Here is a 15,945-nt window from a genome sequence, read left to right as displayed (position 1 = left end):
ATCACGAAGTCACGTAATTAGCTTGCCAAGGACACGTAAGTGGGACAGGGGCTTAAGTCTACCTCTGGTCTCGCCGATGTATTAGAATCCACATCTTCAACAACGGATGCAGTTGATGAGATTGGAGGAGGTGCATGATGTCTGAGGGCAAACCATGTTCTTCTGATGTAGTTTCCTTTTTGTTTCATAGGTGTGTTGCTTGCGTACAGTGTGGGTCAACCTCACCTGGGTACAAGTGTGAATGGCAGAACAATTATACACAATGTGCTCCTTGTGCCAGCTTGACTGTCTGCCCAGTCTGCAATAAGAACTACAAGGAGGAGGAACTTATTATACAGTGCCGACAGTGTGACAGGTGGGTGCATTCAATTTATACATGACTTGTATGAACTGTATGAAATAGAAATTCACTAATGAATTCTAATAGTTTGGCGGTCACAAGAACGACAACTAGGTTTTGTAACTTATTCTATTCTGAAAATAGCTTCTTAGCTCACAGGTTCTTACAACACGTCTGGCCACAACGGTGGTCAGCACTGAACTGCCGCGCGAAAGCGATACCGCGCGAAAACCAGCAGCCCCTCCTGAGTCACATGACCACGGCTTCCGAACGCCGGATTCGATACCTGCGTGCGCCAGCAGGCGCCGTTGCATGCTCCGCCCCCCCCCAGAATCCGCAATACGGAAATACACGTGTAACCGGACGGTTCGACCGGAATGCGTAGTCCGAGGTCGCGGGGCGAGCGTAACAGTAGGGGCCGGTGAAACAGAACCGGAGGGGCGCGACAAACGCGAACAAGGGACGGGCGTAACAGAGGGGACCGGTGAAACATAAGCGGGGGTAACGGGTGCAGAGGACGGCAAAACGGCCTGCGGATGTCCTCTGCGCTGTGGAGTGGGCACTGCCACCGGGCTATCCTCGTCGATGTGTGCTGGCTTAAGGCAGCTGATGTGACGGTCCAACGTGCTCTGCTGCGAGCTGCTGGCCACCAGAATATCATCGAGGTAGATGAATATGAACGGCAAACCCCGACCGATCTGATCCATTAGCCTTTGGAACACCTGAGCGGCATTCTTCAGGCCAAAAGGCGTTCTTAGCCATTTGAAAAGGCCGAAAGGGGTGATGGTGGTCGTCTTAGGGACGTCGTCGGGATGGACCGGAATTTGATTATACCCGCGAATGAGGTCGATCTTCGAGAAGAAGGTTGCGCCCTCCAGATGAGCAGAGAAATCCTGGATGTTCGGGACTGGGTACCGATCTGCCGTGGTTACGGCGTTAAGACGCCTGTAATCACCGCAAGGTCTCCAACCCCCGGACGCTTTAGGTACCATGTGCAGCGGGGATGCCCAAGGGCTATCCGACCGCCGGACAATCCCCATGTCTTCCATAAACTGGAACTCGTCTCGTGCGATGCGCAGTTTATCGGGCGGGAGGTGGCGTGTGCGGGCGTGATCCGGTGGGCCCTCGGTGGGAATGTGGTGGACCACGCCATGACGGGGCGCGGCCCCGTCGAACCGGGGCGTCAGCAACCCTGGGAATTCGGTGAGCAGGGCTGCGAAAGGTTGCTGGATCTCAGCTACCTCATCGAGTTGCTGTAGGGGTGTGGACGGATTATGCGGCTTGGCAGGGCACAGGTCCTTCACTGGAACCATGCGTCAGCCTCGCACATCGACTAGCAGGGAGAGCGCACGCAAGAAATCGGCCCCCAGGATCGGTTGGGGGACGTCAGCAACGGTGAAATTCCACCTATACGTGCGGGAGTCGAAATTTAAGTCCAGGGTCCGTGTACCGTAAGTGCGAATGTCGCTCCCGTTGACGGCTGATAGGACGGGTCCTACTTTACTGACGTGGGTATCTCGGGCGCTCGGCGGCAGGATGCTGGCTATGGCACCGGAGTCCACCAGGAAACCGTGGCCGGAGTGACGATTACGGAAGTAGAGGCGTTCGTTTGGGCCGATCGCGTTCGCCTCCATGGACGATCAGCCGAGGCATTTCCCTGAAATGAACAGGGGCTTCGGCATCTTTGGGCTTCAGTGCCGTAGCGCTGATGGTAGTAGCACCAACGTCGTTGGCTGTAGACCACTGGATGTGGCGATGCTTCTTCGGCGCTGGGCTGGGCTTCCTCTTCCTCCCAATGTCGTCTCGGTTGCACCCGTGCCATGACAGGGGAGCAGGTGAAGGCACAGACGTCCCGTATCCTGTGGGCCCACAATTCGTTGGCTCTCTCCGCGAGGCGCTAGGGGTCACTGAAATCAGCTCCGGCGAGCATCAGGCGAACTTCGTCGGGCATCTGCTCTAGGAACGCCTGTTCAAAGAGCAAACATGGGCGGTGCCCGTCCATCAGGGCTAACATCTTTGCCATGATGATGGATGGCCGGCGATCGCCGACGCTGTCCATATGTAGAATCTTCGCCGCCACGTCTCTGCGACTGAGACCGAAGGTGTGGAGCAGGAGGGCCTTCAGACCTTCATACTTGGTGATCGTCGGCGGGTCCCTGATGTAAGGCAACAGCCTCGAGGCACAGTCCTGTGGCAGAGCTCCTACCACATGGAAATACATGGTGTCATCCGCAATAAAGCGGTGCAGGTGAAACTGTGCCTCCACGTGGGCGAACCACACCGGGTTAATCCGGCCAAAACTAGGGTAGTTTGAAGCCCGGTGAGCCCTGACTCGTGCCGGCCGATTCTGCGGGGACGTAGTCCTCCTGCATGATCTTTTGCTTGTCTAACGAAGGCTAGACAGGTCGGGGTCACCAATTTGCCGGTCGCAAGAACGACAACTAAGTTTTGTAACTTATTTTATTCTGAAAATAGCTTCTTAGCTCACAGGTTCTTACAACACGTCTGGCCCCAATGGTGGTCAGCACTGAACTGCCGCGCAAAAGCAAAACCGCGCGAAAAACAGCAGCCCCTCCCAAGTCACGTGACCACGGCGTCCGAACGCCGGATTCGATACCTGCGTGCGCCAGCAGGTGCCGCTACAATAGCACCCAACTATAATTACAAAGATATAAACTATGCATTATTAAATATAAATATAATTGAAAGGAAAGTGGGGAAACAACTACTGCTCTTATCATTGTGTTACTTGAGCAAACTATTTGAGCTAAGGAGAATGCATGAGTTGCTAAAAGTATTATAGCGTACCAGACATGGCGTGATATAAAAGGGAAAGTATTAAAACCAACATTTTTTTTAAAGTAGTGAATACTCCACTTGTTAGAAATCTGAAATAAAGCAAAATGCTAGAAATACAGTTGGTCAATTTCTTGTATAAGGTTGGAAAAAGAAAGCAGGAACTAAAGAATAGTTAGCTTAACATCTGTTAGGGGTTTGTAATAAGCTATTATTAAAGGCATTTTAGTTACAGGACAGTTAGAAATAAATCTCAGTCATAGTTCAAAATCAGATTTTTTTTTGTTCTTTTTAGGAATAATGTATATTGTGGGGAAAGTGATAAATAGATTTCTAGAAGGCATTTGGTAAGGTGCCACGTTTAAGGTTATTTAGGTTAGAGATACAGTGTGAAAACAGGCCTTTCACCCCATCAAGACCACAGCCATCACCTGTACACTGGTTCTATCCTACACACTAGGGACATTTTACAGATGTCAATTAACCTACAAACCTGCACTTCCTTGGAATATGTGAAAAGACCGAAGCACCCGGAGGAAACCCACAAGCCCACAGGGAGAATGTACAAACACCGTACAGCACCCGTCGTCAGGATTATACCCGGGTCTTTTGTGCTGAAAGTGGGATATCGTTGAACCAGTGTGAATGGGAGATCGATGATTTGCATGGATTCGGTGGGCCAAAGGGTCTGTTTCCATGCTGTATCCCTAAACTTAATAAAAAAGGTTGATGAACAAAAAGTGTTAACTGTTTCTCTCATCACAGAAGCTGTCTGACCTCCGGTGTATTTCCTTCATTTTTTTTTAAACCAGAGAAAGGAATTGAACGAACAGTTGAGACTCAATGATTGATATTAAGTTGCATTGGATTTTAAAATAATAGGCCGATTAACCTGTAGTTCATCTTCTGGTTTTATTTATCTTTCCATTTCACTGCAGTGTAAGCAGGTGTCCATTATTTCTTAAATTGAGGTCACCAGTTTAATTGCAAGATCCACAAATATATATTTTTTCGCTATTCTATAAGCCTGACTGTTTTAGATTACAGCTGGTGCACTATTGCTCAGTGAATTCAGTGACATCTTAAAGATGCAACAGAAGGCAGACAAATAATATTTAACTGTTTAAACTCCATTAACCATCGATTCACAAGATGCATTACGGTTTGGACAATATCTTATGTGAACATAGTGGAGTTTTGCTTTTCACTATAATTTTCCAAATGCTATTTACCATCATCCAAGGTGAAGCTTAAATTGTTAATTTCTTGCTTCTGAATAAAGAAAACAAATAGCATCCGATAAGGATGAGGTACTAGAAATGCTTAAGTCACCAAATTGGGATGGGGTAATTTTAGATTGATTGGGGAAGTGGGGTAGAAGTTGCAGAAAGGCCTGGCATAATCAACCTTAAGGGTGGCACAATGTCACAGCTGGTGACACTTGCGGCCCCAATGCAGGGACAGTGCCGTAGGATTGGAAAATCTCAAAAGTAATTTAGAGTTGACTTGGGGAGTGGTTGCTTAAGGACATGCCACGAAATTGTAAATCAGTCAGTTTAATCTCAGTGAAATCATTTTGGGGAATTAGAGCAGTTTGTGTTGTTGATGGGCAGTATTGATAATGAATTTGTTAAAACTTGTTAGTACAGCGGTGGTGGTGGTTAATTTACAGGACTTGTAATCCAGCGTCTTAATCAACATTTAAAGTTCAAATCCCACCATAGCAGCTGTGGAATTTAAACTCAGTTAATAATCTGGAGTTTAAACATAAAGGACAGCTGGCCTTAATAATAGCAGCCATGAAAATACCAAATTGTTGCAAAAGCATTTCTGGTTCACTAATATCTATCAGAGGAGGATCCGTTTAGTATCTTGCTCTGGACCATGTAGTTGAACATTTTAGAAGAAAATAAAGGCCTCTGAAATGTCCATTCTGTTTTGGGCAATTGAAGATGGGGGTCAGTAATAAGTGCTAATGTTGCTAACAATGCACATATCCCAAAACAAGATTTTCTTAAAACAAAGCATGGCTTCCTAGTTTTTTGGGGTTTTTTGATCAGTTAACAAAGAAGGTTGTTGAAAGAAATGTAGTTGATTTAACTACATGATTTTTCAGAAAATGTTTGCTAAAGATCCACACAAAGGGCTGGTTAACAACATTCAGAGCTGTGGAATTAAAAGATCACTAACAGCATTTATAGGAAATTGGCTTTTTTTAATCAAAAAAGGTAAATGATTGATTTTGAGATTGGGGGATGATAGACGGTCATGTACTTCAGCAGTTAGTAGTGAGAATTTTGCTATATTTGTTGACTGTAGGAAAATGCATATTGTTGAATTGGCAGACAGTTGAAGAATAGAGAAACTGGGTTGTTCCCCTTTAGAACAATGAAGAGGACAGGGAAATTGGATAGTAGTAGTAGAACATAACTTTCTGAGATAAGATAATTTCCAGTTACTTGATGGTTAAAAGATAAGGGTGTGTTTAAAATTCAGGGCAAAAGGTCCAAAGGAAGTATGATTTGGATTTCAATTCCTGTAAGGGTGCTAGGATCAGAATCAATCAGAATCTTCAAGAGAGAATTAGGAGGACATTAAAGAGAATAACATTTCCAGGCCTATAAGGATACAGCAGAATAAACATAGAAACATAGAAAATAGGTGCAGGAGTAGGCCATTCGGCCCTTCGAGCCTGCACCGCCATTCAATATGACCATGGCTGATCATCCAACTCAGTATCCTGTACCTGCCTTCTCTCCATACGCCCTGATCCCTTTAGCCACAAGGGCCACATCTAACTCCCTCTTAAATATAGCCAATGAACTGGCCTCAACTACATTCTGTGGCAGAGAATTCCAGAGATTCACCACTCTTTGTGTAAAAAATGCTTTTCTCATCTCAGTCCTAAAAGATTTCCCCTTTATCCTTAAACTGTGACCCCTTGCTCTGGACTTCCCCAACATCGGGAACAATCTTCATGCATCTAGCCTGTCCAACCCCTTAAGAATTTTGTAAGTTTCTATAAGATCCCCCCTCAATCTTCTAAATTCTAGCGAGTACAAGCCGAGTCTATCCAGTCTTTCTTCATATGAAAGTCCTGACATACCAGGAATCAATCTGGTGAACCTTCTCTGTACTCCCTCTATGGCAAGAATGTCCTTCCTCAGATTAGGAGACCAAAACTGTACGCAATACTCCAGGTGTGGTCTCACCAAGACCCTGTACAACTGCAGTAGAACCTCCCTGCTCCTATACTCAAATCCTTTTGCTATGAATGCTAACGGGATAAAGAAACTAATGGGATTGTTCTATAGAGTCATAAAATTATGCAGCACGGAAACAGGGCCTTCGGTCCAACCCATCCATGCCGACCCATGTAAGTTAATCCTATTTGCCAGCATTTGCACATATACCTCTAAAACATTCAGTCCATATACTCTAAGTTCATATACCTGTCCACCAAACAATGTTTCAATGTTATTGTATCTACCTCAACTGCTTCCTCTAGCAGCACGTTCTATTTACTCACCAACCTATGTGTGAAAAAAGCTGCCCCTCAGCTTCCGATTAAATCTTTCCGCTTTCACCTTAAACCTATGCCCTCTAGTGCTTGATCCCCCTATAGTGGGGAAAAAACTCTGTGCAAACCTCCTATCTGTTCTCTTCATGATTTTATACATCTCTGTAAGATCACCCCTTTGCTCCTTGCACTCCAAGGAATAAAGTCCTAGTCTGCCCAACCTCTCCTTATAGTTAAGGCCCCACAGTCCTGGTAATCTTTACCAACTATTCCATATCTGACTGCAAAAGACAAGAAGACCCAAATGAAAGACTCCTGCATTGTAATGGTCGTAAGATTGTTTGTTAATAGGAAATAGAGTTGTCCCAGCTTATAATTCATTCTCAACCTGCTCTTGAAAATGTAACCTAGTTAGATTGAACAGTAAAATGAAGGAGACTGTGAGCGTTTCTGAGCAGACAACTATAGTGTGTTTGACAGGTTCAATGATTAATAAAGTTGTATGCTGCTCTAGTAATCCACAATCAGATACATGCCAATTTAAAAAACTAAGTTAAAGCTGGCAACAGTCCCAAATGGACAACAGCTGAAGAATGACTGTAATTATGAACCAATGATGTGTGAAAACAGGTAGTTTCATGGCTTTGTAGTTTCTGCTATGGTGTGAATGCAACATTATTTCACAGGAAGAAAAAATGTGCATAAATGTGGAAGGCACAAAATTAGTTGCAGATTACTATATTACTTTAGGGATATAAATCCCTGGAAGGTTTCATTTATTTATTCATCCGGGTTGCTTCAAATATCTTTATTTTTCTCAATAGAACAGTATTTTGAATTTCCGGGAAATCTGTGTCCTGATTAACTGACGTGGTGCACTCAAGGGCAATTAGAGACATTTGCATCCAATCATTGATACATTTTAAGTTAAAAATCATGTTCCTTATTTCTTTTCTTTCTCTTGGTTCCCATTATTTACTTCCTTTCCTTGTTCTTTTCAATATCATCCCTTCATCCAACGAACCCAACCTCCCACGCCAGCCAGCTGATCTTGCCCCCAAAAGGAGCCCTATTTCTTGTAATGTCTGAAACGTTGGTAGGGTAAACTGATGAAAATAATGCCCATGGACATTTCTGCAAAGGATTCTGTTATTGATGCAAGTGTGGAAAGAAACACTGGCAAGGTAACCAATGCCACTAGCTGACAGTGTTTACTTCTATTCTTAGTAGCCTCTTTGAACGGAATCTACATTACTTATTATGTTGCACAAGAAAAACATTTAGACCAGGGGTCGGCAACCTATAGCCCCCAGGGCGAATGCGGTCCGTAACCCAAAATCATCCAGCCCGCAGGCATATTTTTTTTCCTGTCATTATCCGGCCTGCAGACTTCCATCATCTCCGGTACCTTCCGAGGCTACGGCGCGGTGAAGCAAGGAGGCCTGCGCTGGCAGCCACAATGGCGGAGCCGCCGAGCAGCGCTGAGCTCTGGCTGTACCGCATCATGTGCAAAGCCACCGGCACGGCCGCGCACCTTCTGTTTCTGGGTTTCACTGTCGGGATCGGGGTTGTCAATAGGCCGGGGATGAGTGTATGTGAGTATTTGAGCCACCGCCTTCAGGACAGAGCCAAGGCAATGGTCCGTTGGTACGCCATGTTAGTGAGCGCCTGTAACTAGGGGCCAGTGCGTCCTCGAAGGGGCGGGATCTATGTGAACACGTGATTTGATGCCTGCCATCCGGTGCGGGATGGGGGCGGGATCCATGTGTACACGTGATGGATGTGGCCCGCCATCCGCTCACAGACATGCGTCCTAGACCCTATGCAGAACAAGGTTGCCGACCCCTGATTTAGACCTTACTGGCTTCTACCAGAGCAATCCCAGCACTGCCATTCGCCTTCCTCTTTCCCTACATTTGTTCTCTTTCACAAGTCATAGAAACGAGTCATTTGGTCCATTTGGTCTATATTACCCATCAACTACCCATTTACACTAATGTAGCATTAAACCCATTTTTTATTCTCTTCAACTCCCCAACCCCTCACCTCACAGATGTCTGTGATCTCCCTTTTGGTTCAATTTTTCTACCTACCTACATGAAGGAATGGTTTAAATTAACCTAACAGCTTGTCTTTGAGGTATGGGTGGCAACATTTTTTTAATTTAATGATTGAATTTAATTTATTGTCATTGTCCTCAATGAAGAGACAACAAAATTATTTTTCCCTTACAGTCATACAAAAAAATAAAAATAAAAAAAACACAAAACACAGAACACAGTAGTCCACAACACAAACATCCCCACAGCAGCACCAAAGTTCCCCACTGTGAGGGAAGGAACCAAAGTCCAGTCAACCTCCTCGCTGATGTTCACCCGTGGTCGGGGCCTCCCGAGCACCCCGTAGTCGCCGCTACGGGCGGCCCGATGTTCAGGCCCTCTCGCCGGGAACCTCTCATCGGCTACATTCGACCGGAGTGCGCGGCTCCCGATGTTCACAGGCCACGCTGGGCGGAGATTCGCGCTGGCGACCTCCGGCAAAGGGTCCCAGGACTCCGTGATGTTAAAGTCAGCGCCGCCCGCGTTGGGAGCTCCACATCCACAGCTCCGCGATGTTGGAGCAGCTGCCCAGCACTCCGGAGCTCAAAGCGGTGTTTCCAGGAAGGCCTCTCCCGCTCCGCGATGTTTCCAGCGCCTCGCTGCTGCTGCTGAAGCTCTGGTCCGGTCCCGGCAGGAAAGGCTGAGCCAATCCAGCTGGTAGGCTGCGAGAGGGGGGGGGGGGGGCGAGGACGCAACTCGGATAATAGCCGCATCCTCGCCAGGAAACGACTGAAGGACGGTTTCCCCCTTACCCTACACGCTTCCCCCCACATAAAATACCGGAAAACATTTAAAAAACACACTCTAAACATAACAAAATAAAAAAAGACAGCCAGACCGTGGGCGGACGCAGCTAGCAACAGCGCCACCGGATGTCCAGAGCATCTGGTGGGAACCTACACGGTCACAGAAGAACATGCAAACTCCACGTAGACAGCATCGAAGGTCCAAATCAAATCTGGCTCCCTGTGAAGCTGTGGGGAATGACCACTACCTCTTTCCCCCACCATGCCACACTGTATATTGTAAAGTTTTTTTTTAAATTAAATATTACTTGTCATCATCTTTATGTTCTCAGGTGGATTCATGCTATTTGCCAGAACCTGAACACAGAAGATGAAGTTGAGACTGTAGCAGATAACGGCTATGACTGTTTTACATGTAGACAATATGCAACGACAACTCCAGGTTAGGACTGAAATAAACCTTTTTGCTCAAACATTTCCTTTAAAGTGCTAGACCAAAATAAAGCCCCTGTCCCAATTTTCCCCTTGATTCAAACTTGGTGAATGTCCGTAGCGAGGCCGTAGGAGTCCGTAGGTATTTCGTAGCGGCTTGTAATGCCAGCCGTGGGTACTCGGGGCATCAGGTAAGTCGGGACGTTTTTACAGTATGTTGAAAATTGTCCACGAGTAAAAAAAAAAGCCGCGAGTACCTACGGCTGGCATCTCCGAGTTTGAATCAAGGGTGGAAATCGAGAGAATTTGTGAGTAACTCGGGAAAGTGGGCCAGGCCCTTAACTATACTTTTATGCTGGATTGATTAAGATTGTCTGCAGTTAAAACAATAATTCATCTCTGAAGCTCCAAAAAAGTAGTAAACACTGCCCAGTCCATCATCGGCTCTGACCTCCCTACCATCGAGGGGATCTATCGCAGTCGCTGCCTCAAAAAGGCTGGCAGCATCGTCAATGACCCACACCATCCTGGCCACACACTCATCTTCCCGCTACCTTCAGGTAAAAGGTACAGGAGCCTGAAGACTGCAACGTCCAGGTTCAGCAATAGCTACTGCCCCTCAGCCATCAGGCTATTAAACTCAACCCAAACAAAACTCTGAACATTAATAGCCCATTATCTGTTTATTTGCACTTTATCGATTTATTTATTCATGTGTGTATATATTTATATAATGGTATATGGACACATTGATCTGTTCTGTATTCATGCCTATTATATTCTGTTGTGCTGAAGCAAAGCAAGAATTTCATTGTCCTATCTGGGACACATGACAATAAACTCTCTTGAATCTTGAAGTTTCTAATTGGTTTATAATTTCTTTTGCCTCAGTGACTACCTCAGAAGGGATGGATCTATCTTTGATTACACCTCAAGTTATTGTAAAGACTAAGGAATCAGGTAAATTTGATCCCAACTTTCTACCTTGCTATGATGCAGGATGTCCATGTGCATGCTTGCTGAGCCAGCAAGAAACTGCATCAGTCGTGGTCATTCCACATTAGTGAGTCACAATAGTGAGAGTCTCTGGATGTTCAATAAATAATTGCAAACAACCTTATTCACGTCTTCAACTGACATCCAGATATATAGCGTTTACAGCACAAGATTATTTTTTTGAAAATAAGCAGATATTGCCTAATTTGAGGATGCAAATCACTGAAAAAAACCACGTAGAAAAAAATCATACGAGATTGCTCTGAAAGGCCACACTTGGCAGCAAGATATTTGCATGCTTTGCATGCTTTGTTTTTCTCCAACAACCCAAAAGTGTATTGATATGTCAAGTCAAGTCAAGTCAAGTCAAGTTTATTTGTCACATACACATACGAGATGTGCAGAATCGGTTGCTAAAAATTACCCTTTTGGGTAATTTGATAGGAAAGAATCAAAAGGGAGTCATTGGGCATGTGAGAAAGACATAAAAAGCTGGAGTAACTCAGCGGGACAGGCAGCATCTCTGGACAGAAGGAATGGGTGAAGTTTTGGATAAAGACCCTTCTTCAGACATAAACCTTATGTGAGAGAGATCTGTTTGCAAGGCTACAAAAGGATGGGACTGATGAGTGTGTTCTTTGGTAGCTGGCATGGACTTGATGGATGAAATGGCATTGTGTTAATTATTAACTAATTTACTAATTAAATAAGTTAGTAAACCACAACTGATTTAAGTTTAATTCACTTAAATTAAGTTTACTCGGATTTTAGATCTGTTTACTTAGATTTTCAGAAAGCCTTTGATAAGGTGCTTCACATTAGGCTGCTAAGGAAGGTGAGAGCCCATGGCATCAAAGGGCAGATGCTAGCATGGATAGCAGGTTGGCTGGATGGCAGAAGTCAAAGAGTGGCAATAAAGGGGGCTTTTTCTGGTTGGCTGCCAGTGATTAGCGGAGTTCCGCAAGAGTCGGTGCTGTGGCTGCTACTCTTCACGTTGTATATTAATGATTTGGACGAAGGGATTGAAGGCTTTGTGGCAAAGTTTGTGGATGATAATAAAATAGGTGGAGGGGCAGGTAGTGTAGAGAAAGTAGGGACTCAGCAGAAGGACTTGGATAGGTTGGGAGAGTGGGCAGAGAAGTGGCAGATGAAATATAATGTAGCAAAGCGTGGAGTCATGCATTATGGTAGTAGGAATAAAGGTGTAGACTATTTTCTAAGTGGGGTGAGAATTCAGAAATCGGAGGTACAAAGAGACTTGGGAGTGCTCGTGCAGGATTCCCAAAAAGTCATTCTTCAAGTCAAATCAGTAGTAACGAAAGAAAACTCAATGCTAGCATTTATTTCAAGAGGGCTTGCATACAAAAACAGGGAAGTAATATTGAGGCTGGTAAGGCCGCATTTGGAATATTATGATCAATTTTGGGCACCATATCTGAGGAAGGATGTGCTGGCTCTGGAGAGGGTCCAGAGGAGGTTTACAAGAATGATCCCAGGAATGAGTAGGTTAACCTATGATGAGTGTTTGTTGGCACTGGGCCTGTACTCGCTCAGGTTTAGAAGAATGAGGGGGGGGGGGGGGGGGGGACCTAATTGAAACATACAGAATTATGAAAGGCTTGGGTAGAGTGGATGTGGAGAGGATGTCTCCGCTAGTGGGAGTGTCTGGGACTAGAGATCATAGCCTCAGAATTAAAGGCCGTTCTTTTAGGAAGGAGGTTAGGATAAATTTCTTTAGTCAGAGAATGGTGAATTTTGAATTATTTGCCACAGAAGGCTGTGGAGGCCAAGTCAGTGGATATTTTTAAGGCAGAGATAGATAGATTCTTGATTAGTACAGGTATCAGAGGTTATGGGGAGATGGCATGAGAATGGGGTTAGGAGGGGGAGATAGATCAGCTGAGTAGCCGTGATGGGCCGAATGGCCTAATCCTACTCCTGTTCCTTATGACCGATGATGACCTTATGAACATTGGGACTAGTGATCAGAATTGGGTTGAATGTAAGATTTTTTTTTTTAGTTTAAAAAAATTATTGTAATAGAAATAATTATCTTCAGAAAAACTGAAGTAAAGTGTGGGTTCAAAGTGCTTGTAATGTGGTTGTTTAAGTTTAATTCTAGATTACCGGTAATGAGAGAATTATAGAGTCAAAAAACTGAATGGAACAGGGCCTTCAGTCCAACTCATCCATGCCAACCATGTTAGTCCCACGCCCACGTTTAACCCATATCCCACTAAACCTTTTCTATTTGTGTAACTGTCCAACAAGATGATGATGAATGTCCAATATGGCCAGAATTTGGATTATTCCTTTCTATTCTATCTCCCTGAGTTTGATTTTGAATCTCTCTGCAGTTTACTATGCTAGAGATAGAACATACTAAAATGGGCTAAATGTAATTCAATTTATTTTGACATTACACATTGTTAACTTGTGTGTAATTAAGTACTGACTAATGAGAGATTGATTGTGACTTGGAACAGAAAATAATAGGGATGACAATCAATATCAGAATGAGTTGTGAAATAATAAAAACCGCTATAGTAATAGAATGCCGTAGAATATGAGTCAAAAGGTACATCACAGTTGTAGAGGTAATACCAAGGTTTTCTCAAAGATGTTGAACTTCCCGTATTGTATTTAGTTTTAGCTAGTGAGCCAGTAGAAATGGAATAAACTTGATTTTTAAAGGAGGTGTATGCACAGCAAAGGTTCAAGAAGTATAAAGTTATTAGGCAGAGCAAAGCTGTTTGCAGGGGAGAATTTAGGTTCTTTATAAGATTTGGAACTGCAAGGTAATAGAAGCAAATTCATTATTATGCTCTGAAGGAATTTGTTTTGTTGGGAGAACAAATCTTTTCTCATCTGTTTTCTGCTGTGATAACAAAATAAGAATTATATCTTATGGACCTATTATTTTTTGTATAGCCCCATCAACAATGTGTTGAAGAAAATGATAACCATTGTTAAAAATGGTGAATAACTCTTGGAAGCCTCCAACAAAAAAATTTACAATTAATTTAGTACGAATCTCCTATCTCATTTGGATTAGAAAATCATCACTCAGTATAACCTTTGCCTTTCTTTGGAAAACAGAACCAACACGGACATTTACACAGGATGGTGTCTGCCTAACGGAGTTGGGTATTTCACAGCTCCAAAGCCTCAGTGTTGCTCCACCACGTCGGAAGCGACCCAAGCCAAAGTTGAAGCTAAAGATCATAAGTCAAAATAGCGTGGCTGTTTTGCAAACTCCACCTGATCCGCAGTCCGAACAGTCCAGAGACCTAGATGGAGATATGGATGATAGCAGAGGTACAATATTCTGGCTGATCCCTTTCATTAATTAACTAAAGTGAAGAAAGAGTGTTCATGTTGAATATTAAAACCTCACTTGCATGTGTCCAAATTAGATAACTAAGTGGAGGAAATGCCTTAACATTCCCTGTCTGTTTCAAGTAACAGTTGTTGATAAATGCATTGAAGTACCAATCTCATGCAGTATTTCACCAGCATGGTTTTAAGATTTTATTTAGGCACTTTTTTAAGCATCTAAACATTATTGGCAACCTATTGCTCATCCCTAATTTCCCTTGAAAGTAGCTGTAAATTACTGCCTTGAACTGCTACACAGCATAGAGCTTTTGGGTAGGGAATTCCAAAACGTCTGCCCAATGACAATGAAAGGCACTGATATATTGCAAGGTCCGAAATGTGCGCAACTTAAGAGTGGAACTTGAAAATGCTGATGTTCCCCAAGTGCATGTTGTCTTGGTCCTCCTTTGCTGTAGAGGTCATGGGTTTGGAATTGCTTTGAGCCTGATCAATAACTGAAATGCATTTTCTAAAGGGTCCACTGCAACCACTATGCAGAAGCAATGGAAAGAATAATTAGATAGTGTGATTAATGGGGTACCAATCAAGTAAATCGCATTTAGAATATTGTGTTCAGTTCTGGGCACCATGTTATAGGAAAGATATTGTCAAGCTTGAAAGGGTTTGGAAAAGATTTAAGAGGACGTTGCCAGGACTAGAGCGTGCGATCTATAGGGAGAGGTTGAGTAGGCTGGGTCTCCATTCCATGGAGCGCAGGAGGATAAGGGGTGATCTTATAGAGGTGTATAAGATCATGAGAGGAATAGATCGGGTAGATGCACAAAGTCTTTTGGTCAGAGTAGGGGAATCGAAGGCCAGAGGACATAGGTTCAAAGTAAAGGGGAAAAGATTTAATAGGAATCCGAGGGGTAACTTTTTCACATAAAGGATAGTGTGTGTATGGAACAAGCTGCCAGAGGAGGTAGTTGAGGCTGGGATTATTCCATCGTTTAAGAAACAGTTAGACAGTTACATGGATAAGGCAGGTTTGGAGGGACATGGACCAAGCGCAGGCAAGTGGGACTAGTGTAGGTGGGACATTGTTGGCCGGTGTTGGCGAGTTGGGCCGAAGGGCCTGTTTCCACACTATCACTCTGTATATATGACTATGAGATAGTTAATCTTGGATATTGTTAAGCTTCTTAAGTTGTTAAACCTGCTCTCATCCGTACATGCTCCTGATGTTAGACACAAAATGCTGGAGTAATTCAGCGGGTCAGGCAGCATCTCTGGAGAAAAAGAATAGGTGATGTTTCGGATCGGAACCCTTCCTCAGACTGAAAGTAGAGGGGTGTAGGGGGGAATAAACTGCAGGCAAGAAAAAGCCAGAACAAATCAGGGCCAGCAGCAGATGCCCTCAGGAAGAGTGGAGCCCATAATGGCCCCTTGTTGGTTGGGGAGGTGTGAGAACAAGAGAGAGACAAGAATGCGAACAGTGGAACTGATAGGATGACTAGGGTGCGGGAGGATGTGCTCCTTATGTTTGTCAGCAGTGAAAAGGCTTTGGGTGTTAGAAATGAGTCACTCACTGCCCTTGTAGCCATGTGGCTAGTTTCTGTTCAGCAGTTACTTCCAGAATGTTTCTGCTTGAAGTCTTAGTAGTCAACCCAATATTATTTGATGATTCATTTCATTGAT

General features: G+C 44.2%; 1 protein-coding gene across 18 annotated transcripts in view; it reads left to right on the top strand.

Annotated features, from left to right (window-relative positions):
* Positions 1–15,945, top strand: part of kmt2c (lysine methyltransferase 2C) — a 394,622-nt gene that overhangs the window by 252,291 nt on the left and 126,386 nt on the right. For 17 of the 18 annotated variants that reach the window (XM_033044025.1, XM_033044050.1, XM_033044015.1 and 14 more), the window contains 4 exons: positions 191–355; positions 9,834–9,943; positions 10,825–10,893; positions 14,029–14,247. In XM_033044025.1, coding sequence (XP_032899916.1) covers positions 191–355; positions 9,834–9,943; positions 10,825–10,893; positions 14,029–14,247 — 563 coding nt within the window. The remainder of the gene's footprint in view (positions 1–190; positions 356–9,833; positions 9,944–10,824; positions 10,894–14,028; positions 14,248–15,945) is intronic. The other variant, XM_033044059.1, reaches the window with a different exon arrangement.

The sequence above is a fragment of the Amblyraja radiata genome, chromosome 2 (genome assembly GCF_010909765.2).
Source record: "Amblyraja radiata isolate CabotCenter1 chromosome 2, sAmbRad1.1.pri, whole genome shotgun sequence".
NCBI classification, from domain to species: domain Eukaryota; kingdom Metazoa; phylum Chordata; class Chondrichthyes; order Rajiformes; family Rajidae; genus Amblyraja; species Amblyraja radiata.
Note: the sequence above shows the minus strand (reverse complement) of the source record. Positions and strands in the feature narration are given on the sequence as shown.